We start from the raw sequence: 25,401 nt of genomic DNA, 5'->3' as shown, positions 1-25,401 counted from the left end.
TTATGTAAGGTGACAAAAAAAAATTTTTTGCACCTATTTTTTTTTTTTTTTTTTTACTGTGTTAATCTGGGGGGTTGGGTCATGGGGTATTTTTATAGAGGAGATTCTTACGGACGTGGCGATACCTAATAAGTCAACTTTTTTTTTACAATAATTTAGGTTTTAGACTATATTATCCTTTTTGATACCCTAAAAAAAAATTTGTATCTCTAAAGTCTAAGAGTCATTTTCAATTTTTTTTTTTATCTGATTATCTTATGTGGGGGCTCATTTTTTGCGGGATGAGATGACGGTTGTATTGGAACTAATTTGGGGGCTATATGACTTTTTGATCGCTTGCTATTAAACTTTTTATTATGTAAGGTGACAAAAAAAAACTTTTTTTGCACCTTTTTTTTTTTTCTGGACCGTGTTAGGCTACTTTCACACTAGCGTTCGGGCGGATCCGTTCAGAACGGATCCGCCCATAATAATGCAGACGGAGGCTCCGTTCAGTACGGATCCGTCTGCATTATTTTAGCAAAAAAAAGCTAAGTGTGAAAATAGCCTAGTACGGATCCGTCCAGACTTTCAATGTAAAGTCAATGGGGGACGGATCCGCTTGAAGATTGAGCCACATTGTGGCATCTTCAAACGGATCCGTCCCCATTGACTTACATTGAAAGTCTGGACGGATCCGTACGGATCCGCACGCCTCCGCACGGCCAGGCGGACACCCGAACGCTGCAAGCAGCGTTCAGCTGTCCGCCTGTCCGTGCGGAGGCGAGCGGAGCGGAGGCTGAATGCCGCCAGACTGATGCAGTCTGAGCGGATCCGCCTCCATTCAGACTGCATCAGGGCTGGACGGCTGCGTTCGGGTCCGCTCGTGAGCTCCTTCAAACGGAGCTCACGAACGGAATACCGAACGCTAGTGTGAAAGCAGCCTTAATCTGGGGGGTTAGGTCATGGGGCATTTTTATAGAGGAGATTATTACAGACGCGGCAATACCTATGTCTACTTTTAATAAATTATTTTAGTTTTTTTGGGTGTCTCAAGTCTGAGAACCATTTTTTTTTTTTATCCCATGTCAGTCCTAAATTGGGATATAAATTTAGTACTCCATGGAAGTGTGATACTCCCTGAAGCAACCGTCAATGCAGAGGCCCGGATGATCGGGGCATGTGTCGCACTGAGTAGTCGTGTCCTTCCGTATCCCCCTCCTGCGACACACTCTGCACTTTTTTTGGGTTCGTCCCTTCTTTCCAGTATGGGGGACCACACCTGGAAAGTGTTGGCTAGGGACGATCCGGGCGCCTACAGTTCCCGAGGTACTCCGGCCTGCTCTTTCCCGGTCCGAAAAGATCAGGGCCTTGAGGACTGCTTCATAGAACTGGAGGAATGTCCCTGTGCTGCCAGCGCTTCGGGATAGTACAAAAGAGTTGTACATGGCAACCTGCACCAAGTAGACCGCAACTTTTTTGTACCATGCCCGGGTTTTGCGCATGGCGTTATATGGCTTGAGGACTTGATCCGAGAGATCAACTCCTCCCATATACCGATTGTAGGCGACGATACAATCGGGCTTGAGGACCGTTGCCGCGGTACCTCGCACAGGGACAGGGGTGATGTCGTTACCATGAATTGTGGACAGCATAAGGACATCCCTCTTGTCCTTATACCTGACCAGCAACAGGTTTCCAGTGGTAAGGGCACGGGTCTCACCCCTGGGGATGGGTACCTGAAGGGGGTGGGCAGGGAGGCCGCGTTGAGTTTTCCGCACGGTCCCACAAGCGGACGTGGATCTGGCGGCAAGGGACTGGAACAAGGGGATACTGGTATAAAAGTTATCCACGTACAAGTGGTAACCCTTATTCAGCAGTGGGTACATAAGGTCCCACACGAGTTTCCCGGTAACACCCAGAGTGGGGGGACATTCTGGTGGTTGAATCCGGGAATCTCGCCCCTCGTACACACGAAATTTGTAAGTGTACCCTGAGGTACTCTCACAAATTTTGTATAGCTTCACGCCATACCTCGCCCGCTTGGAAGGCACATACTGGCGGAAAATGAGTCTCCCCTTGAACGCAATGAGAGACTCATCAACCACGACCTCCCTTCCAGGTACATAGGCCTCCATGAATTTGGCCCCAAAGTGATCGATGACCGGCCGTATCTTGTACAGACGGTCATGGGCAGGATCACCTCGGGGTGGACATGCTGCATTATCGGAATAATGCAGACATTTCCTGATGGCCTCAAACCGGGAGCGTGTCATAACCGTACTGTAAAGTGGGGTCTGATATAGGACGTCCCCACTCCAGTACAGCCTGGCACTGGGTTTCTTGACCAGGCCCATATGCAGCACGAGGCCCCAAAATGTCCTCATTTCGGCTGCACTGACCGGCGTCCAGCCACCGGGCCTGGCCAAAAAGGAGCCCGGGTGTTGAGCGACGAACTGTTGGGCGTACAGATTCGTCTGCTCCACCATCAGATTTACCAGTGAGTCACTGAAAAAATGACAAAAAAAGTCATATTCAGTGTAGCCCACTGTGGAAATCTGGATTCCTGATTGGCCTACAAAATCAGGAATCACGGGCTCGTATCGCTCTGGGCTACACCAGACAAGTTCACCGGCAGGGTGCTCCGGTGGATTTAACTGGTGGGCCGGGAAACCAGTACGAGCCCCAGAGCTGCTCGTACTAGTGTGGGCCACAGGGTCCCTAACATGGCGGTCCCCTTGCTCCGCCTGGCGGCGTCTCCGCCGCCTTGGGGGCTCATCATCATCGCTAGATGATGAGGAGGATGCGGATGACAACAGGAATGTGGGGTCATCCTCATCCTCACTGGGACTCTCGGACTCGGAGGCAAGCTGGGCGTATGCCTCCTCGGCCGAGAACGTCCGGCGGGCCATAGGGGAGTGTGTGTCTGCGTGTATATGTGCGTGTGTGTAACTCTTTATTTGGTGTGCGTGTGTGAGGGGGCACGGGTGTTCACGAACTCACCCTAAAACTAACAGAAAAAAATAAATAAAACTAACTAAAAAAAGGGCAAAAAAGTGAGGAAAAAAAATTCAAAACTGCTGATCAACCGTCCGAAGTTGATCAGCGGTGGGGTGTGCGATGCGCTTACAGTGGCCGGACGCTAAGTGCCGGTCACAGTCAGCGAACTCAAAAAAAAAAAAAAAAAAAAAAGCACCCCAAAAAAGGTGGGGGGGGGGGGGGCAAGTGGCAGGGGGAGGGGGGCAAGTGGCAGCACCCCTGGGGGGTCTAGGGTCACACAGCTGTGCTGTGGACCCCAGACACCCTAACTAGGGTGATGCAATAAAAAGTAAAAAAAAACTAACTTTCCCTTTTTTTTCCCTGCCTATCCCAAACTTTCCCTAGCTGTCCCTATGTACCTGATGGGGTGCTGGGGCACAGATCGGGTCCTGGGGGCACAGATCAGGGGTGCTGGCAGCGATGGTGGACACAAGCAGGCAGCTCCTCTCTCCTCCGGCGCTGGAACACAAAAGGAGGAGGAGAGGGGCGCCTGCCTCTTTTGAATCTGCCGCCGCACCGCCCCCTGACCAATCAGAAAGCGATCCTGAGTGGTGATGTCACCATCACCACTCAGGATCGCTGGATGGTGATTGGTGGAGTGAAATCACACCACCATCACCATCCTGTTCCGGGTTATCGGGTCTTCAGAGACCCGAATAACCCGGAAACGCAGAAAACCGCAGGTCTGAATTGACCTGCGGTTTTTTGCGATCGCATACATGGGGGGGTCACCGGACCCCCCGACGCATTTGCCCCAAGTGCCTGCTCAATGATTTGAGCAGGCACGGGGTTCCGATCGCCGCCGGCCGCGCGGCGGTGATTGAAAATGCACAGGGCGTACATGTACGCCCTGTGTCCTTAAGTACCAGGGCACAAGGGCGTACCTGTACGCCCTGTGTCCTTAAGGGGTTAAGAGACCAGTGGAAAGGGACAGGAGACATTAATGAAAGCTGTTATTATAAGGTAATTACAGATCTTTTGACAGTAATGGACAGACTAACTCAGGTATACATGCCTAGCTCTAATAAACTAGTAAATAAATAAAAAATATGACAGTTTAAAATGATAGCTGGAGCCTGTGGCCTGACCTGCTTGAGGCTAGCATTTCCTCCATACATTTTACCTAATTAAAAAGATAGAGTAGTGCCACCATAACAGAGATAAAAACTGAAAAAATCTTACATTCTTCGGAATATACAGATATCGTAGAGAAGGTACTAGTCCATAAAAATCTGCCATCCTTTGAGGTGACACAACAAGGTAATTGCTTCCTCCAGACTGTCAGTTGGGCATCACAGCTCTAGAGCAATTCTATAGACTTAGCGTTTTTTTTTACGCTCAACACGTTTAATATTTAAAGGGAACCTGTCACCTGGATTTTGTGTATAGAGCTGAGGACATGGGTTGCTAGATGGCCGCTAGCACATCCGCAATATCCAGTCCCCATAGCTCTGTGTGCTTTTATTGTGTTAAAAAAACGATTTGATACATATGCAAATTACCCTGAGATGAGTCCTGTCCCTGACTCATCTCACGTACAGGACTCATCTCAGGTTAATTTGCATATGTATCAAATCGTTTTTTTTACACAATAAAAGCACACAGAGTTATGGGGACTGGGTATTGTGGATGAGCTAGCGGCCATCTAGCAACCCATGTCCTCAGCTCTATACACAAAATCCTGGTGACAGGTTCCCTTTAAAGTCTTGTACTGACATTATTCATACTTTATTCTTTCTATTGGTTATTTTGAATTAACTTCAGGCCAGACTTCATTGTTCATTTCTGATTTGTCCAGATGAACGTGGTGACGTGGTACTCAAGCTTCCTCTGACTGCAGATATGGCACCAACCTTTAGCATTCTTGGTTACATTTTGTTTCCTAATCAAGATGCTGTAGCAGATTCTGTTCAATTCAACATGGAGAAATGTTTCAGGAATAAAGTGAGTGCAATGATATACCCTGAAAATAAAAAGTATTGGAAATAACGTGTAAGATGGTGGGACTGGCTGAGGATGATGTAGGAAATGTGTCAGACTTGAAAACAGTAATGTTTTATTCATCGCTGCACCACAAGTTAACCTTTCACTTCTTTAATAACCTAGAGAACAACAGTATAAAATAACTGATCTGAAATACATTTATACACAAGTCACCATTAAGTATGCTCATGGTCCTTAGGTTCCCGGCTCTCTTAAAAGTAGTGATGAGCGAATCAAAGTTGACGAAGTGCAATTCGATCTGAATTTCAGGGAAAATTTGATTCACAACGAATCTGAATTTACTCACGCTTCATGGTAACGAATCAAATTTTTTCCTAAAATGGCTGCTGCACGTGTTAGGACATTGAGCAAAGAACTCTGGGAATGAGGGATCACCCACAATGCCATGCATGCAGCCAATCAGCAGCCAGCCAGCCCTGTGATGTCACAGCCCTATAAATACCCTCAGCCATCTTGGATTCTGCCATTTTCCAGTGTGCTTATCGCAGGGAGAGACGTCAGCAGGCGCTAGGGACAGCGCTCGGAAAGGCTTGAAAACTTTTATTTAGCTGAATAGAAGTTCAGGGAAAGATCATTAGAAGTGTAGGGAAAGGATAGGGAGGAATTATTCCACAGAATTAAAGCAGAACAGGGTTCAATAGGGGAGTGTACAGCCTGGGTAATAGGAACAATCCTATTACACCTTGCTGCACTGACTGGGGATCCAAATTGCCATGATACTGCAGCTTTCAGGTTTGCAATAGATGATACCTCTGTAATTCCAGCAAACCCTCTGTAATTCCAGCAAACTGTTCTCTGTGCGGTGCAGTTAAATGTTTGAAAGCCTTTTTTGTTGTGTATTAGTGGCAAAAAAAAAGTATTCGCCGTTCAGCGGTGCAGTTATATGTTCTAAAGCTTTTTGTCCGTATAGCGGTGCAGTTATATGTTCTAAAGCTTTTTTAGCGTGTATTAGTGGGAAAAAAGGGCTTATTAGCCATTGTGTGGTGAACTAAGAAAAATTCAGCCTTTTTTGGGGTGTATTAGTGGCAAAAAAAGTATTATTTGCCATTCAGCGGTGCAGTTATATGTTCTAAAGCCTTTTTTGGCGTGTATTAGTGGCAAACAAAAGGGCTTCTTAGCCATTGTGTGGTGAAGTGACAAAATTACAGCCCTTTTTGGCGTTTATTAGTGGCAAAAAAAAAAGGATTTGCCGTTCAGCAGTGCAGTTATATGTTCTAAAGCATTTTTTGGTGTGCATTAGTGGCAAAAAAGGGCTTATTAGACGTTGTGTAGTGAAGTGAGAAAATTACAGCCCTTTTTGGTGTGTATTAGTGGCAAAAAAATATATTATTTGCTGTTCAGTGGTGCAGGGAAAGATCATTAGAAGTGTAGGGAAAGGATAGGGAGGAATTATTCCACAGAATTGAAGCAGAACAGGGTTCAATAGGGGAGTGTACAGCCTGGGTAATAGGAACAATCCTATTACACCTTGTTGCACTGACTACAGATCCAAATTGCCATTATACTGCGGCTTTCAAGTTTGCAATAGATGATACCTCTGTAATTCCAGCAAACCGTTCTGTAATTCCAGCAAACTGTTTGCAATAGATGATACCTCTGTAATTCCAGCAAACCCTCTGTAATTCCAGCAAACTGTTCTCTGTGTTTTATTTGCCGTTCAGCGGTTCAGTTATATGTTTTAAAGCTATTTTTGGCGTGTATTAGTGGCAAACAAAAGGGATTCTTAGCCTTTGTGTGGTGAAGTGACAAAATTACAGCCCTTTTTGGCGTTTATTAGTGGCAAAAAAAAGGATTTGCCGTTCAGCAGTGCAGTTATATGTTCTAAAGCATTTTTTGGTGTGTATAAGTGGGGAAAAAAGGGCTTATTGGCCGTTGTATGGTGAAGTGAGAAAATGACAGCCCTTTTTCCATGTATTAGTGGCAAAGAAAAGTATTATTTGTCATTCAGCACTGCATTTTTATGTTCTAAAGCCCTTTTTGGCGTGTATTAGTGGCAAAAAAGGGCTTATTAGACGTTGTGTGGTGAAGTGATAAAATTACAGCCCTTTTTGGTGTGTATTTTTTTTTATATTGACAATTTTTATTGTTTTTTCATATTCATAGACATAAGAAAGAGCATTGACTGATATACAATGTGGAAGGTTATACATATGTAGTATCTATGTTTAACAGTCATAAATACAGTTTGCATATGTAAAAAGCAGAGATAGGCCTATAAGGCCACATAAAGGCAAGTGTCAAATAAAGGTGAACAATAACACTAAGTTAATTTAACTTTGTGACAGGGTACTAAGATAGAACTGACATGGTATGTGCATGAGAATAGTTAGTCTAGATTTAAGGTATTGGTCCAGGAACAGTGGGGGGGGGGGGGGGAAGGCTAAGAGAGGTTCCTATAGGCTCTCCAAGGGGACCAAATCTGGAGGAAAGTGTGTCTAGTGTGTGATTCCCAATGTGAGATCTCCTCCATTCTGTAGATCTGGTCTACTCTGCTAATCCAGTGTTCCAAACTAGGGACTTCAGGAGACAGCTATCAAAAGTGAGAAAAGTGAAGACTTAAAAGTGTTGACCCCCCTATTCCTAGAGATAACAGAGCTACATCCGGTGTGCAGGAGTGGGAAGTCTGGCAAATCTGGTTGCTCAGTTTGATTATGTTAAGCCACCACGGGTTGATTAGCTCGCATGACCACCAGATGTGCAAGAACGAACCTTTGGCTTTGGAACAACGCCAGCACCTATCTGTAGCGTTAGGTTTATATAAGCATGTCTTCTCTGGAGTTCTATACCATCTCATAAGGACCTTATAGCTATTTCCCTGAATACGCACACATCTAGAGATCCTATGAGGGGCAATTAATTCTTTAGCTATCTCGGCAGGTGTCAGAGTTCGTTGGAGGTCCTTTTCCCATAAACCGATTACTGCTGGTTTGGGTGCTGGAGGGGAGGACGTCAGGTGTTTATATATTGTGGAGATGGTTTTAGAGGGATATTTCTTGTTACTTATCAATTCTTCAAACCAGCTGATAGTGTTAGAAGAGGAGGTCTTTTTTCTGAGAAGTAGAGATTCGGCTCTAATGAAGGGGTTGTGAATCTGTGTATCTAGCACTGTGCAAGTTTCTAAGTCCGAGAGTACACATCCGTTTGGGTCTAGAAGCCGAGAGACAGGAATCTTAAGGGACCTTAAAGCCAGGGGACAGCTATCTCTCAGTTCTTTAGGGGCCAAATTAATAACATCTCTTATCTGAAGAAGAGGGGAAGGCAGATTTAAGACCTTGGAACAGAGTGAGAAACCTCTCCAGACCTTTAATGTATTACGGATGAGGGGGTTTGGAATGGAACCAGGTGAGGAAGGTGGTTTATCAGCTAGTAGAAGGGCCCTGATGGGGGAGGATAGGAAGGCATTTTCTATTATGAGCCAAGATTTATGGGGTGGGTTTCTGATCCAATCAACTACCCGAGAAAGTTGTATGGCCTTCATATATGTCTCTGGGTCAGGGAGTCCAATACCGCCTTTAGCTTTAGATCTAGTTAGTGTATGAAATGAGATGCAGGAGTTTTTACCACTCCAAATAAATTTTCGTATGAGCTTATTTAGAGAAGCGAAGTAGGATTTAGGGATTTCTATGGTGAGTACCTGCATTAAGTAAGTGAGTCTGGGTATAATTAAGGACATTAGAATGTTTTTTCTACCAAACCAGGAGAGGTATGGGAAATCTAGTGAGTCTACTTGGGTTTGTATGGATGTTAGAAGTGGTTTAAAATTCAGACTAAATAATTCTGACAATTGGGGGGAAATCCTGATTCCAAGATATGTTAATAGTTGGGTTTGCCAATTAAATGGGGAGTTTGCCTGGAGGGATGAGAGACTCAGGGGAGAAAGACCCATATGGAGAATTTGAGATTTCGAAGGATTGACTTTAAAGTTGGATAGTGAGCCAAATAGGGTAAGCTTTGACATTATTCTGGGCATGGAAGTATGGGGGTTTGTGGTCAGGATCAGTAAGTCATCTGTGAAGGCCGCCAATTTAAATTCATGACGCCCAACCATCAAACCCTTGATCTCCCTGTCTTGCCTAAGAATTTGTAGGAGAGATTCCATTACCAGGACGAATATGAGGGGCGATAATGGGCAGCCTTGCCTCGTGCCATTTCTTATTGGGAAGTGAGAGGACATAAGTCCATTGACCGACACGGATGCTGAAGAATGTGTATACATAGAAAACACAGCATTTATGTATTGTACAGGCAGCTGAAATTTTGAGAGGATCAGCTTAATGTATGTCAAATCTACTCTATCAAATGCTTTTTCAGCATCCGTGCCAATCATGACTAGGGGGATGGCTTTATGGGAAGCGTAGAATAGGGCATTCAGTATTTTAGTAGTATTATCCATCCCTTCACGACCTTTAACAAACCCCACCTGATCAGAATGGGGGGAGTAGGTTTTGTAGTCTTGTGGCCAGCATTTTAGCTATGAGCTTGAGGTCAACATTAAGTAAGGATATAGGGCGGTAGTTGGAACAAGATGTAAGATCTTTACTCTCTTTAGGGATTATTGTGATTGTGGCTTTCGTCATATCTGAAGATAGTGGGTGGCCGGCTAGTGTACGGTTACAGATGGGGAGCATGAAAGGGAGTAATAATTCTCCAAAGGCCAAATAGTACGATATAGGGAGGCCATCGGGGCCAGGGCTTTTCCCTTTGGGGCTAGACCTAATGGCCACTGTTAGTTCTAAGGGGGTAAATGGCTTGGACAGGGATTCTTGCTGTGTAGTAGTTAGGGACGGGAGATTGAGGGTGTCTAAAAAGGATTTGATATTGGCCTCTCTATCCAGGGAGGTGTTTGGGAGAGCAGGTGGAGGAAGGTTGTATAGAGATTCGTAAAACAGTTTAAACTGATCAGCAATTTCCTCTGCTTTGAAAAGCTGAGTACCTTGGGGGGATTTGATGCTTTGCACATAACGGGAGACTCTTCTCTGTTTTATTCTACGCATCATGTATTTCGATGCTTTATTTCCGTGAGCAAAGGTTTTTTGCTGAGCCGACAAGAAGAACTTAGCTGAACGCTCATTCAATAAGTTCTTCAGTTGTGTTCTAAGAGAAGAGAGCTCCGCTAATTGATGGGCAAGCAAGGACTGTTTATGTGCTTTTTCCACTGTGTGGATTTTGGATAATAAAGTATTGAGCTTCCTTTCAGACTCTTTCTTTAGAAAAGAGCAGAGGCTGATCAGCCTGCCTCTGATGTAAGGCTTGTGAGCGTCCCAGAGGACCTGGGGGGATATTTCAGGGGTATTGTTTATCCTAAAATATTCCTCTAGGAAGGATGATATTTGTAATTTATGCTTGGAGTTACCCAACAGTGATTCATTAAACCTCCAGTTTATATATCTACTATTTTTGACTTCAGGGCATATAATACAAAATATAGGAGAGTGGTCAGATAGTGTGATATCCCCTCTCTGAGCTGATGAGCAAAGCTGTAATTTCTCATTTGGAGTTAGAATATAATCTATCCTACTGTAAGATGAGTTAGCTGAGGAGTAGAAGGAAAAATCTATTGATTCAGGGTTGAGGCAGCGCCATATATCGACCATACCCATGTTGCGTAATTTAGTATGTAGCAGTCTGAGGGCTCTTGTAGAAATTGATGACTTCTTTGATGAAGTGTCAATGAGAGGGTTGAAGGCCAGGTTAAAGTCCCCTGCTATGACCAAGAAGCCTTCTCTTTGGGAGTCTGCTGAGGCCAGGGTATTAGAAAGCCAACTGATCTGGCCCGAATTGGGGGCATAAATATTGACAAATGTGAACATGGATTGTCCTACCAGACCCTTGAGGATGAGATACCTGCCATCTGGGTCCTGTAAATGGGACTTATACTGGAAAGGAAGCCCTCCAAAAAAGCCTATATTAACTCCCCTCGAGCCAGCACCCCCGGGCTGGTACCAGTTAGGAAACTTGGAGTGAGTGAAATTCGGGTATCTACCATGCTTAAAATGAGTTTCCTGGAGGAAAACCACTGAGCATTTCTCTTTATGTAACAAGGAGAAGATTTGGCTTCTCTTAGAGGGAGATCTCAAACCTTTGACATTGTATGATACCAATTTAAGGTCAGACATCTTTGAGTATGGAAAAAGGTGTGATGTAAGTTCTAATTGGTATAGTAGCTAGGAAGTTACCAACCGACCATAGGAGGAGGAGGAGGGTGCCACCTCGAGAAAAGCAAACCGGAAACCATTGTCCCAAACCGCCCCGGGACCTCGTCTTCTCAATCAACACCATGTCAGGATCGCACATGAGAAAAGCAATTGAGGAAGATTTTGAGTACCTGTCAGAATAACAGAGATTAAACATAAAGAACAGAACCAGTAAAAGTAATCGTAAATGATTAGGTAGATGTCTAGAAAGTGGGAACATGACAACTATAGTTCCCTGAGTAGATGGTATGATGTGGGGGGAGGAAGGTATGAGTAAATACCAAGGAGCAGCAACTACCTCTAAGGGATTGGTATAACTGGAAGGTTAAACTGGGATGCCCTTGAAGCTGTATCAAACCTGGGGACAATCAGTATTTCAGGGCTATTGTCTCCGCAGATATAGGTGGGAGGGGGGGGGAAGGGTGGGAGGGGGGTATGGATGAGGAAGAGGGAGAGGAGGAGAAAAAGGGGACACAATATATGGGTTAGCATATATGACTCAAAAACTACTACTCATATATAAAGCTGTAATAGCCTTCAAACAGATGGAATGGAGGTCCCTACTGTTTCTTCCTCTTACACTGAGTGGAGATAAGGCACAAGCAAGGGCAATAATAGTATGAACTCCTAATTCACCAGAGCCAAATTCTTTAGAGAGCACCATTATAGTAGTAATAATACAAAAATCTATGGATTGAGTCCTATGAATCCCTATTTACAGGGAAGAGAGAGAAAAAAGGAAGGAAAAGAGGGGTTAGAAGTATATTACTTGTCAGCTAAAGATAAGCGCTTAAGGGTAGACGGAACATTTCCCCTTCTGGATCTTTGGGATTTAGGAGTGCGGAGAGGTTCCCATGGAGTTGTCGTAGGTAGGTTTGGCAAGGCGGTCAAATTTTGGACCATGTCCCAATTTTCTATAGGCAACGGTGATATCTGAAGAAGATCGTAGGCTTTATTCAGGTCACTAAAGGAGGCAATATGGATGCGGCGACCATCGTGGAGAAAGGAGAGACCAAATGGGAATGTCCATCTGTATAAAATCTTGTGGTGACGCAGCAGATCGGTGAGTGGTTTCATCATTTTTCGTTTCCTCAGGGTGGCTTGGGCTAAATCCTGATAAATGGTAATGGGATTGCCCTCCCATTCCACGGAGTTGGAGTTCCTGGAGCCAGCCAGAATTGCTTATTTCACCGGAAAATGCAGAAATCTGCAGATCACGTCTCTGGGGGGTTCACTGGCTTGTGGCTTGGGGCGAAGTGCTCTGTGAGCTCTTTCTATTAAAACCTCCTGCGCAGAATCTGGGCCCAGAAGCTTAAAACAGATCTGGATAACAGTTTCAGGGATATCCATTGCAGAAATAGATTCCGGAATGCCTCTAAAGCGGAGATTATTCCGTCTGCCTCTGTTTTCCTGGTCTTCCATAGCGGTATATAAGGTGTTAATATGGCTCTGGGCAAGGGGCAGACTGGAGGCCACTTCACTCTGGTGCTGCAAAACTGCGGCCTGGGTCTCCTCTAATACTTCCACTCTGCGGCCTATGTGGCGTACATCCTCTTTAATAGAGGAGAGATCCAGGCTGAGGGGTCCCAAGGCGTCAGCCAGGGCTTCTTTAAGGCAGACATTCTGTGTCACAGGGGTCCTCCCCTACCTTATCGGCGCCTGCAGCTGCTGCTTGCTTGTGGCTGGAGCGAGGTGTCCCGGGCGCCATCTTGGGATCTTTGTTCACTGCTGCTGCCGCCACTTTCTTAATGAATTTCTCCATTTCGCCAGTTTGACTCAGCGATCTGATGTGACCTGTTTGGTCAGCAGACTTTTGGCCACCGATCTTGACCATCTTGGAGTCCAGTTCGCTAGTAATAAAGGGCTATGAGGGATCTGCTAGCCGGAGAGCAGCACCTCACACAACCATTTGGCCCTGGTGCAGGCTCCGCCCCCCCCCCCTTTTTGGTGTGTATTAGTGGCAAAAAAATATATTATTTGCTGTTCAGTGGAGCAGTTATATATTCTAAAGCCTTTTTTGGCGTGTATTAGTGGGAAAAAAAGGTTTATTTGCCGTTGTGTGATGAAGAGACAAAATTACAGCCTTTTTTGGGGTGTATTAATTTCCTTTTTATTTACTCATTTGATCTAACAGTATGTCAGAGAGAGAAGTGACAGGCCCTGCACAGGGGAGGGGCAGAGGCCTAAATGTTTCTGGCGCAGGCACAGTTTGCAGCAAAGTAAGGGGGCGTGGCAGCAGGGGTCACTTCGATAGTCCTGAGCTCCCAATGTCATTTAGTGGCTGTGTTTTGACCAGCAACCCAGCGGTTCTTGAATGGTTGACTCGGTCATCCACTTTGTCCCAAGTAAAATCAGACACCCGCAGCCAAGAGTCGTGGGTTCGTCAGATACAACCCTTAGTTGGCATAGCCTGGGAGCAGGCCCAGTGCCCTCACCTGTCCTCAACAGGACAGTCAGCAGCTATTGCCCAGCCAAGATCTGGAGGAGACATCCGTTGCTTCCTCCGGTAGGCAGGCAAGTAGTGATGAGGAGAGTGGCGTGGGAGCTGGTGTTGCGATCGGTCAGGCTCCTGGCTCAGAGACAGTTGAGGAGGACATTGGTGACGTGCAGACAGTACTCAATGATGTAGTCGAATGCAATTTGGAGCTGAGTGACGAAGAAGCTTCATCGTCATCGGGAGAAGAGGGTGGCAGCTTGCATGTAAGGCAGCGGCAGAGCCAGCAAGTCAGTAACGTGGCAGGGAATCAGAAGCTTCACAGGAGCCTACTTGCCCGGAAAGTAGTGGTGCAGCGGCGGTAGCAGTCAGTCAGTGCGGAGTGTTGGGGATAAAATCACCTACTTGGTGGTGTGGCAGTTTTTTGTTAAGCCATCGGAGGAGGTGAACATGGCCATTTGCCGAATCTGTGGGCAGAAGGTGAAGCGTGGCCAGGGTGCCACGGCCCTGCGTCAACGTATGCAGTGCCCTCATAAAGTAGCCTGGGAGAACTGTGGCTCCAATGTGGTGGTCCAGCCTGCCGCAACAACCGCTGCATCACCCAGTGGTACGCACCCGATTTCAGACAGTAAAGGCTCCACCACCTCAGCCGAAGGGAGCTGTGTGTCCTTCCCATCCTCTACCGGTCCTAATGCTCCTGCTCCTCTCCCTCCTACTCCTCGTCAGTCATTCTGTCAGCAATCGATCACCGAAGCGATTGCCAAGAGACAACAGTATGCACGCACTTATCCAAGCTCAACGTGCTCCTGGTTAAGTTGCTGGTGTTGCAGTCCCCTCCCTTTCCAAGTGGTGGACTCTGCACCTTTCAGAGAACTGATGGCTTGTGCCGAGCCGAGGTGGAGAGTCCCAAGCCATCATTTCTTTGACAAACAGGCAGTACCAGCCCTGCACAAATATGTAGAACAGCAGGTGGGCCAGTTGTTGATCCTGTCAGTGTCTGCCAAAGTGCACAGCAGCGACGACGTGTGGAGCCTACTGGGTGAATGTGGTTCCTGCACAGCCAAACTAGCAACTGGGCCAGGTGACACCGCTTCCACGTTCTCACGCCGTTGGTCCCGCGTCAATGTCTGCCTTTGCCACCTCATCCACCACCATGTCCTCAGCCTTCACTGCAGGGACAATTCACAGTGCTCCTCCAGCATACCACATGTGCATGGCACAGCGGTGTCACACTGTTCTACACCTCATTTGCCTGGGCGAATGGAGTCACACAGGGGAGGAACTGCTCTGTGTCCTTCTTCAGGAAATCGTATCCTGGATTTCTCTGCGACAACTCAAAATCAAAACCATGGTGACTGACAATGGGAAGAACATAGTGTTGGCGCTGCGTCAAGGAGAGCTGAGCCATGCAGTTGTCAAGCTGTTGGTGAAGTCTTCCACCCATCTGCAAGACATCCTAAAAATGGCCAGGAAACTTTGCATGCACTTCAGACACTCGTACACCGGTAAACACACCCTTCTTGAGCTGCAGCGGCAGAATGGTATCCCCCAACATAGGCTGATATGCAACATTTCCACCTGTTGGAATTCCACCCTCCATATGTTGGACTGACTATATAAACAGAGAAAGACCATAAACGATTTCTTGATGATCCAAGCGGACAGGAGTACTCCCCTGTGTAACTTCGATGTCAGCCAGTGGCAGCTAATGCGTGACACCTGCCGTTTGCTCAGGCTCTTTGAGGATGCCACGTTATTTGTCAGTTGCCAGGACTACAGGATGAACAACATTCCACTGCTTCATTTCCTGGAACAGATGCTGGTAAACCTGGCTGGTCAGGGCACTGGAGACATTGCGCCTACATCTCACGGCCACATGAGCCCTGTGGGGGCTGAACTGGAGGAGGAGGAGGTCCTTGGAGCACAATGTGTAGCAAAATGGGTGGTTTTTCTACACAGGTGACAGGAAAGGAGGAGAAGGAGCAACCAGAGGAACAAGAGGAATATGAGGAAAACGAGGCAGATGACCCAGGCACAACGTGGCAGTATGCAGTGAAGATGGAGGCAGGAAGTCCCTCTGAGTCACTTGTGAAAATGGCCCACTGCATGCTCACTTGCTTGGGTAGTGACAGCCCAATTGTCACCTTTCGGCAGCGGAATGACTTCTGGCTCTCCACCTTGTTGGACGCTCGCTACTTGTCCAAAATGGGGTCCTTTTTTACATCTGCTGAGAGGCAGGACAAACTGAACTACTATAGAGACATATCTGTGCCATTGTCCATTCTCTCGCAGGTCTTAACGGGGGGGGGGGGGGCCCTCTGCTCTCTCGTTCCACTGCCATGACTGCTGTGGCGGGGTGTGGGCCAAGGAGCAGTACCAGCTCCATCAGCAGCAGCTTGAGTCTACAGTCGATGATGAGCAGCTTTCTTAACCCGCCTAGTGAAGAAACTACTCACCAGCAGCAGCTAAACCTGAAGCAGAACCTGAACCAGCAGGTGGTGGCATACTTGGACAGCACCTTGCCACTCCACATTGAAGATCCGCTGGACTACTGGGTAGCCAAACTGGATTTGTGGCCGCAACTGGCCGAGTTTGCCCTGGAAAAGCTGTCCTGCTCAGCCAGTAGTGTGGCATCGGAGCGGGAGTTTAGTGCGGCGGGGGCCATAGTTACCACAAGGAGAACTTGCCAGTCCACCCAAAATGTTGAGAGACTGACCTTTGTGAAGATGAATCAGGCGTGGATCAGCCAGGATTTCCATCCACCAATGCCTGATGCATCAAATTAGATCATCTATATACTGCCTCACCCAAGCCTTGACAAAAGAGACTGGTTTCTTTTGGCTACCTGCCTCAGCTACTATTCTGATGCTGCCACCCGCCTGATGCCACACATCTGATGCCATGTGCTCCTTCTTACAACCACCATCGTCAGCAAGTACTGTTAGTGCCACCCACCTCCCCCACTCTGTCACCGGGTCACTCTGTGGTCTCATGATGCTGCTGCCACATCACCACTCAGGTCTCCTCATGCTGCTGCTGCCACCTCCACACTATGTAACCTTGCCAGTCTGTGGCCTCCTCATGCTGCTGCTAACTCAACACTATGTCACTGGGCCACTCTGTGGCTTCCTCATGCTGCTGCCACCTCTACCCTATGTAAATGGGCCACTCTGTGGTCTCCTCATACTGCTGCTGCTGCCACCTACCCACTATGTCACTGGGCCACTCTGTGGTCTCCTAATTTTGCTGCTATCTCAAAACTATGTCATTGGGCCACTCTGTGGACTTCTTAAGCTGTTCTCCCACCCTCCCCACTCCATGACTGGGCCCATTTATTGCTATTTTGGCCTGGTTGAAATTATCATTTATTTGACCCTTCTTCTGATCTGTCAGAAGGAAGGAAAAATGAGACGCACAAGAGATCCTGTATGGTCCCTTCAAAATTGGCTTATGATTTGGTAGCCAAAAGCAGGAGTGGGTACAAAACAAAGAAGACTATGCAAATATTCCATTCACATGTCTTCTCTGTTTTGGATCCACTCCTGTTTTTTTTTTTTTGCTTTAGCAATACTGGTTACTGACCAAATTTTGACCGAGTGAAGGCGGATGCTCAACAAACAAGATACGTTTTTTTGGGGGGTTATTGTTCTGATGGATTAGAGGAAGGGCAAAATAATCAGTGACGTCAACACAAACATACTGCTGACATCCTCTCCACTCTGTCAGGGGGCTCTACTTGTATAAGCATTTAATAGAGCAGGTTCTGTAGACATCTATGTGGAATCAGCTGACGACGATGTAAAAGGAGTGCGCTAAATCACGCTAAAGTAGGATCTTGGGCCTCTGCACAGTTCTTTATTCCTGGCGCTAACATCGACCTGTAAGGCTGAGTTCACACAGATATTTGGTCAGTTTTGGCCCCATAACTGCCCAAATAAGTGACGTGTGCAGTGATTCTAACGCTTGTCATGTGCGTGTCATACTGACTCACAGTATTGTTTCACTACCAGAGCAGACTCCCTATGCATGTTGTCTTCTCATGCTGCTGCTGCCACCTCCACACTATGTCACCTTGCTAGTCTGTGGCCTCCTTATGCTGCTGCTGCTGCCACCTCCACATTATGTCACCTTGCCAGTCTGTTGCCTTCTCATGCTGCTGTTGCCACCTCCACACTATGTCATTGTGCCATTCTGTGGTCTCTTCATGCTGCTGCCACCTCCACACTCTGTCATTGTGCCACTCAGTGGCCTCCTCATGCTGCTTTGGCCACCTCCACACTATGTCACCTTGCCAGTCAGTGGTCTCCTCATGTTGCTGCTAAATCAACACTATGTCACTGGGCCACTCTGTGGACTCCTCATGCTGCTGCTAACTCAACACTATGTCACTGGGCCACTCTGTGGCCTCCTCATGCTGCTGCTACCTCAACACTATGTCATTGGGCCACTCTGTGGACTTCTCAAGCTGTTCTCCCACCCTCCCAACTCCATGACTGGGCCAATGTTTTGCCTTTTTTGCCAGGTTGACATCATTATTTAGTTTACCCTTCTGATCTGTCAGAAGGAAGGAAAAATTAGACGCACAATGGATCCTTTCTGTGTAGCAGCTGTAAGTCATGTATGGTCCCATCAGAATTGACTTATGATTTGGTAGCCAAAAGCAGGAGTGGGTACAAAACACAGAAGACATGCAAATATTCTATTCACATGTCATCTCTCTTTTGGACTAACTCCAGTTTATTTTTATTTTTTGCTTTAGCAATACTGATGGATTACTGACCAAATGCTGACCGGGTGAAGGTGGATGCTCAACAAACAAGATCAGCTTTTTGGGGGGATATTGTTCTGATGAATTAGAGGAAGGGCAAAATAATCAGTGACGTTGACACAAACTTACTGCAGACACCCTCTCCACTCTATCGGGGGGGGGGGGGGGGGTTCTATTTGTATAAGCATTTAATAGAACAGGTCCTGTAGACATCTATGTGGAATCAGCTGACGACAGTGTAAAAGGAGTGCAGTCTTTCACGCTACAGTACGATCTTGGGCCTCTGCATAGTTCTTTATATCTGGTGCTAACATCGACCTGTAAGGCTAAGTTCACACTTGTGTTATTTGGTCAGTTTTGGCCCAGTAACTGCCAAAATAAGTGAAGTGTGCAGTGATTCTAATTGCGACGCCTGTCATGTGCGTGTCATACTGACTCACAGTATTGTTTCACTACCACAGCATACTCCCTATGCGTGTTACTGCAAGGCACAGTGTTCTACACCACTATACAAGCTATCTGCAGCCAGGAAATAGTTGTTTTTAACGCGATTCACTGCAAAGAAATTCAGATCGAAACGGAAAATTCTGTCAACCGGCCAAATCAAATTTTTTTGAAATTCGCTCATCTCTACTTAAAAGTCTCTGTAGTTCATCACAGACTAAGTGCTCAAATATAACAGCACAGTCTCTGATGTCTTAGTTAATCAAATCATTGATATACCAGGTGCCTTCTGCTTTTTGTTGAACTCTTCTGCAGACATATGTCAATTGATTTGCTGCTTCTCACAATGACTTGCCACTCTCAGCAGTAGTGATGAGCGGGAGGTGCCATATTCGATTTTGCGATATTTCGCGAATATTCGATTGAATATTCGTGTTATATTCGTCGAAATCGAATATTCGTAATTATTCCAATTATCACGAATAATATGCGATTTAATTAATCGCGTATTGCGATTTTTCTTTTGATAGTATAAGGCAACTTTCCTATGACTAATTGACTATGGCTAGGCTAATATGTGTATTTTACAAAATTTCAGAATATTTCTCTGATATCGTCTTTTAGAATATTACGAATATTCTAAAAGACGAAGTTAGAGCAATATTACGAAATTTCATAAAATACACATATAGATTGTAATTTAGCTAATATAGTGCTATAATCCTTTTTTTCTCTATTTCTTTTGCCTCTTCTAAACTTAAGTTTTGTAAAATATGTACACTATTAAAAAAATTACTATAGCAGTATATTAGCTAATTTACAATCTATGTGTATTTTACGAAATTTTGTAATACTGCTCTTACTTCGTCTTTTAGAATATTTGTAATATTCTAAAAGACGAAGTTAGAGCAATATTACGAAATTTCGTAAAATACACATATAGATTGTAATTTAGCTAATATACTGCTATAGTAATTTTTTTAATAGTGTACATATTTTACAAAACTTAAGTTTAGAAGAGGCAAAAAAAATTAGAGAAAAAAAAGGATTATAGCACTATATTAGCAAAATTACAATCTATATGTGTAGTTTACAACATTTCGTAATATTGCTCTAACTTCGTCTTTTAGAATATTCTAAAAGACAAAGTTAGAGCAATATTACGAAATTTTGTAAAATACACATATTAGCCTAGCCATAGTCAATTAGTCATAGGAACGTTGCCGTATACTATCAAAAGAAAAATCGCAATACGCGATTAATTAAATCGCATATTGTTCGCAATAATTGGAATAATTACGAATATTAGATTTCGAGGAATATAACACAAATATTCAATCGAATATTCGCGAAATATCGCGAAATATCGCGAAATCGAATATGGCACCTCCCGCTCATCACTAGTTATTACCCGAAGTCTCGCGAGACTTCACAAAGTAAAAGCTTCGGCTCATCAGAGCCAATGCATTCTAATACTGTACGGAGCTCCTACTCCGTACAGTATTGGAACAAAGTTTTATGCGAATCGACTTCAGATGTTTCATCCAAAGTCGATTCACTCATCCCTAATTAATATTATGGTTAGCTTTAGTCCACCTTTGGCAGCTATAACTAATGTCCTGATGATGGGGCTGTTCGGTGGGAGAAAGTGATGTAACGGAGTAGGCTGTGGGGATTTCCTATGGGTCTCAGATCTTAGTATTCATATGGTGAGGTTAGTTCTTTGAGTACATTGTATCTTTGCAGTCCTGCTATGGTGTATAATTTCTCTCTATTGACAGGTATCAGTCAAATTCCTCCCGGGTGAAGTTCTTCCAAAATCAGATGTGTCTCTCCAGGTTGAGGCTGCTCCTGGATCTCTCTGTGGTCTGCGAGTGGTGGATAAGAGTGTGGTACTGATGAAACCAGACAATGAGCTAACCGCTACTAAAGTAATTAATTTGCACAGTCTTTTTTTATTCTGTTAACAGATGTAAGCACGTGAGGTCAGCCACATTACCTGCACAAATAAGTGAAGTTGGTCCCAGCATCCTGCTCGCTCTGCTAATCACATTCTCCACATTTCATTTCCACAGGTTTTTGATCTTTTCCCAATTTCCAGTTCACATACATATAACAGACAAGTTGAGGATGAAACGAAATGTAAATCCAGAAGCTCTTACTATTTTAGATATAAAGGTCGAAGAGATAGGAACAAAGGTGATGTGTGCACCTATTTTGAGGTACATTTATTGATTTTATATATATTTTATGTCTTTTATTCAAGTATATAGGGAATTACTTAACATTACCTCAACCCACAGTTCTGAAAATATCGTCAGATTTGCCCCACTTTGATCTAATGTGCATGGCCAGTGGCGTACCGCCCATAGAGGCAGACCACGCCACTGCTATGGGGCCCGCGGCACTGGGGGGCCCGTAGCGCAGATAAGGCCCCGCCCACTGATGACCAGCAGCCGGCTATGCGGCTGCTTTTCTCCCCAGGGCCCCCCCCCCCATGTTTAGCTGAATCGCCTCCCAGAGGCGCGGCTAAGTCCTAGACACCCGCCCCCCTCCTCAGCACTGCACTCTGAAACACCCGATCCTCCTCTCGTCGGCGTCCCGAATCCCGCGCAGGCGCAGTGCCGGCGATTGCCTGCGCCTGCGCTCTGATAATACGGCTGAGGGCAACAGCTTCAACATCGTCACTGGGCATGCGCGGGATTTGGGACGCCGACGAGAGGAGGATCGGGTGTTTCAGAGTGCAGCGCTGAGGAGGGGGGCGGGTGTCTAGGACTTAGCCGCGCCTCTGGGAGGCGATTCAGCTAAATGATGGAGGCGTTAGTAGTTTTAATATTTAGGCGGGCACGGCCCTAATCAGAGGGGCACCGTGGAGAAAGAAAAACGCCCCTCTGGGCTCCAGTCCGGCTTACAGCAAGAATCGATTTTTAGAAGAAAGGACAAGACTGACATGGAAAAGAAGAACACAGATGGAAAAAAGGTACTTTATTAAACATGGATCCATGAGTACCTTTTTTCCATCTGTCTTGTTCTTTGGATTGTGAGTCTTGTCATTTCTTCAAAAAATCGATTGTTATGATATGTAAATGACGCTGTAAGGAGCCCAGAGGGGCGTTATTCTTTCTCCACTGTGCCCAGGAACGCCCCTCTGAAGTGCCGTGCCCGGCTAAATTTGAAAACTAATAACGCCTCCAAGTTCATCTAAATCGCCTCCCAAATCCGATCCTCCTCTCGCTGGCATCCCAAATCCCGCGCAGGCGCAGTGCCGGCGATTGCCTGCGCTATGATAAGATGACTGACGGCACTGCGCCTGCGCGGGATTTGGGATGCCGGCGAGAGGAGGATCGGGGTGTTTGCCGCAGAGCGCGGCACTGAGGAGGGGGGTGTTGAGCACTTAGCCGCGCCTCTGGGAGGCGATTTAGATGAACTTGGAGGCGTTATTAGTTTTCAAACTTAGCCGGGCACGGCACTTCAGAGGGGCGTTCCTGGGCACCGTGGAGAAAGAATAACGCCCCTCTGGGCTCCTTACAGCTTCATTTACATATCATAAGAATCGATTTTTTGAAGACATGACAAGACTCACAATCAAAAGAACAAGACAGATGGAAAACAGGTAATCTGTTAAACATGGATTCATGAAAAAAAAATTGGGGGTAAATTGCTAGTGACAGATTCCCTTTAAGGCTACTTTCACACTTGCGTTCAGAGCGGATCCGTCTGGTGTCTGCACAGACGGATCCGCACCTATAATGCAAACGCTTAGATCCGTTCAGAACGGATCCGTTTGCATTAACATGAACAAAAAAAAAACAACATTTTTTTTTTGTTCATGATAGTGCAAACGGATCCGTTTTGACTTTACATTGAAAGTCAATGGGGGACGGATCCGTTTGAAAATTGAGCCATATTGTGTCAACTTGAAACGGGTCCGTCCCCATTGACTTACATTGTAAGTCTGGACGGATCCGTTTGCCTCCGCACGGCCAGGTGGACACCCGAACGCTGCAAGCAGCGTTCAAGTGTCCGCCTGCTGAGCGGAGGACAGACGGAGCCATACTGATGCATTCTGAGCGGATCCGCATCCACTCAGAATGCATTAGGGCTGGACGGATCCGTTCGGTGCCGCTTGTGAGAGCCTTCAAACAGAACTCACAAGCGGAGACCCGAACGCAAGTGTGAAAGTAGCCTAACATGGCACCCCAAATAAGGAGACCTGCAGGCTGCAGCAGATATCCCATGTGACAGGTCACCCCCAGGAAACCCCTAACAGTTTCTGTAGGTCATGTATAAATTTATTTAATGGGGGTGTGGCATGGGAGGAGCAAAGTCAGGAAGTGGGAGGGGCCATGGTGGGTAGTGGGCGGGGTTAAGGGGCCCAATTCAGATTTTTGCTATGGGGCCCAGTGATTCCTATGTACGCCTCTGTGCATGGCAAACCTAAAGGCGCTTTATTACTTCAGAAAGTCGCATTTTTTATGTCCATATCGTCTCCTTTGCTGGCTTCATTCATTTTTCAATCAGATTATACACTAGTTTCCAGGGATTATAGCCACCCAGCAGTCCAGCAGAGGTGGCGGTGCTTGCACACTACAGGAAAATGTGCCTGCCTAAACGCACACCTGCAGTACCAGCCTCCAGGCAGGCTGGTGCCTCATTCTATAGTGTGCAAGTGTGGTAACCCAGACCTGGGGGTACAACAAGTTGTAAATACTTAAGCATTGTATTGTATGTTATGTTGTTATGTATTTTTTTATGTATGGCCATTATTACCAGTAAGTAATGATTGGCAAAGTTTGACAGGAACAGGGCTAACCACACTGCTCCTCCCTTCTTGGAGACAAAGAACACGTCAGGGCTCCTGCTACTGATTCTCTAGAATTAGCAACCTTATCCTAACCCTCAAGTAAATCCTTGAGAAGAGATACGGCATGTAAGCACTGTAGGCAGGAAAACACAGACAGTGGACCCTAACTGTAACCCAGACTACTTTCCCTGCCTACTTGCAGTGCAAGCCCTAGACGGCAAGTCCACAACTGGTTGACGTTCCCTACTCTTCTAGGTGCAGGACTTACACACACACAGAAGAAACTACACAAAGCCAAAGTCATAACCAGACAGGAGACACAGTAGCAAATTATGAGACAGAGAGTAATCAAAGGCAAGCCTAGGTCAATTCAATTACCAGTCCAAACACACACAGAACAGAACCAGGAGCACAGCTAGGGAGTAAGAACCTGTCGCTAGCAATACTATCTGGCCAGGAAGGGGTTTAAATAGAGCATTGAGTTCCAGGATCATAATCTGATAGCTCAATACTCCATTAGTCAGAACACAGCACACAGGAATAGAACACCTGAGCAATCAACCCACTGCTAGTTTCCACCAGCACACGCCAGCTGTCGGGAGAAACAGAGCATTGCATCCTGTTGCTAAGGATGCTGCCATGTCACCATGGGGCTTCATAGCGCTTCTTTCCTGGTGCAGTCCTGCTGAAGCTGGAGATCTCGCTGCTCGAGCCCAGACAGCTAACTTTGTGCCACAGCAGAGTGAACAGCTTCATCCAGCATTTGAAGACACTGCTGTGAGGTGAGGGACTATGGCTAAGACACCCATCACCCAGATCTCTACTAGACCAGTAGAACCTAAGTGCTAAATTACAGACATCCAACCTGCCTCCAGAATCCTTACTGGTACCAGAGAAGACTGCAGTCAAATTCTGGTGCTATTAAATGCATTTTTAGTTGTACATTGTATTGTATTCTGGCCTCATCCTTCAATACTATATTTCCACTGCACCGATCCCCAGGATGCAGTGGCCTGAGGGAGTACATCATGACGCAATACTTCATCAGGACCACTACCAGTCCTTTTCTCCACTCCGACTCCTTCAGGGCTCAGCACCATTGGCATATAACATAGCAGGTCTCAGTGCCCTCCATAACAGGGCAGACAACAGTGCTTCATCAGAAGTTCCCTCTAGTGGCTTAAAGAGGTTGTCTGAGATTTGATATTGATGACCTATCCTCAGAATAGGTCATCAAGATCTGCAGGGGTCTGACACCCAGCTCCCCCACCAATCAGCAGTTGGAAGAGGCCGTGCACTCTGATGACGTTATGTTCATGGGTCACGTGGCCTAAGAGCAGCTTTGTCCGATTCATGTGAATAGGGCTGCCAAGCACACCCACTATGCAATGGACATAGACGTTGCTGTACTTGGTACACTGAGAAGAGGCTGCGGCGCTCACAGTAGCACTGCAAGTACCTCAAACACCTGATGGGCAGGGGAGCCAGATGTCTGACCATCGCCAATCTGATAATTGCCAATAATCTATCCTTATCTTGTAAAACCCCTTTAAATGGATAGTCCGCCCCACCACCAAAAAAAAACGGGGATGGTTGGTCATAGCATCTCTGCTCCTGCCACTTATGGTCGCTGCCTGGCTGGAAATGTTATGTGCCAAGTATGCATATGTCACCCCTAGGGTAACTGATTGGCTGGCAAGGGGTCAGCCGGGGTCTCAGCATGTCACACTTCCAG

General features: G+C 46.1%; 1 protein-coding gene across 1 annotated transcript in view; it reads left to right on the top strand.

Moving 5' to 3' along the window:
• The window catches only part of LOC122940825 (alpha-2-macroglobulin-like), a 154,347-nt gene that overhangs the window by 62,699 nt on the left and 66,247 nt on the right, over nucleotides 1-25,401 (top strand). Inside the window, exons 14-16 of the mRNA XM_044297611.1 lie at nucleotides 4,817-4,962; nucleotides 20,644-20,793; nucleotides 20,938-21,084. Coding sequence (XP_044153546.1) covers nucleotides 4,817-4,962; nucleotides 20,644-20,793; nucleotides 20,938-21,084 — 443 coding nt within the window. The remainder of the gene's footprint in view (nucleotides 1-4,816; nucleotides 4,963-20,643; nucleotides 20,794-20,937; nucleotides 21,085-25,401) is intronic.

The sequence above is a fragment of the Bufo gargarizans genome, chromosome 6, assembly GCF_014858855.1.
Source record: "Bufo gargarizans isolate SCDJY-AF-19 chromosome 6, ASM1485885v1, whole genome shotgun sequence".
In the NCBI taxonomy this organism is placed as follows: Eukaryota; Metazoa; Chordata; class Amphibia; order Anura; family Bufonidae; genus Bufo; species Bufo gargarizans.
Note: the sequence above shows the minus strand (reverse complement) of the source record. Positions and strands in the feature narration are given on the sequence as shown.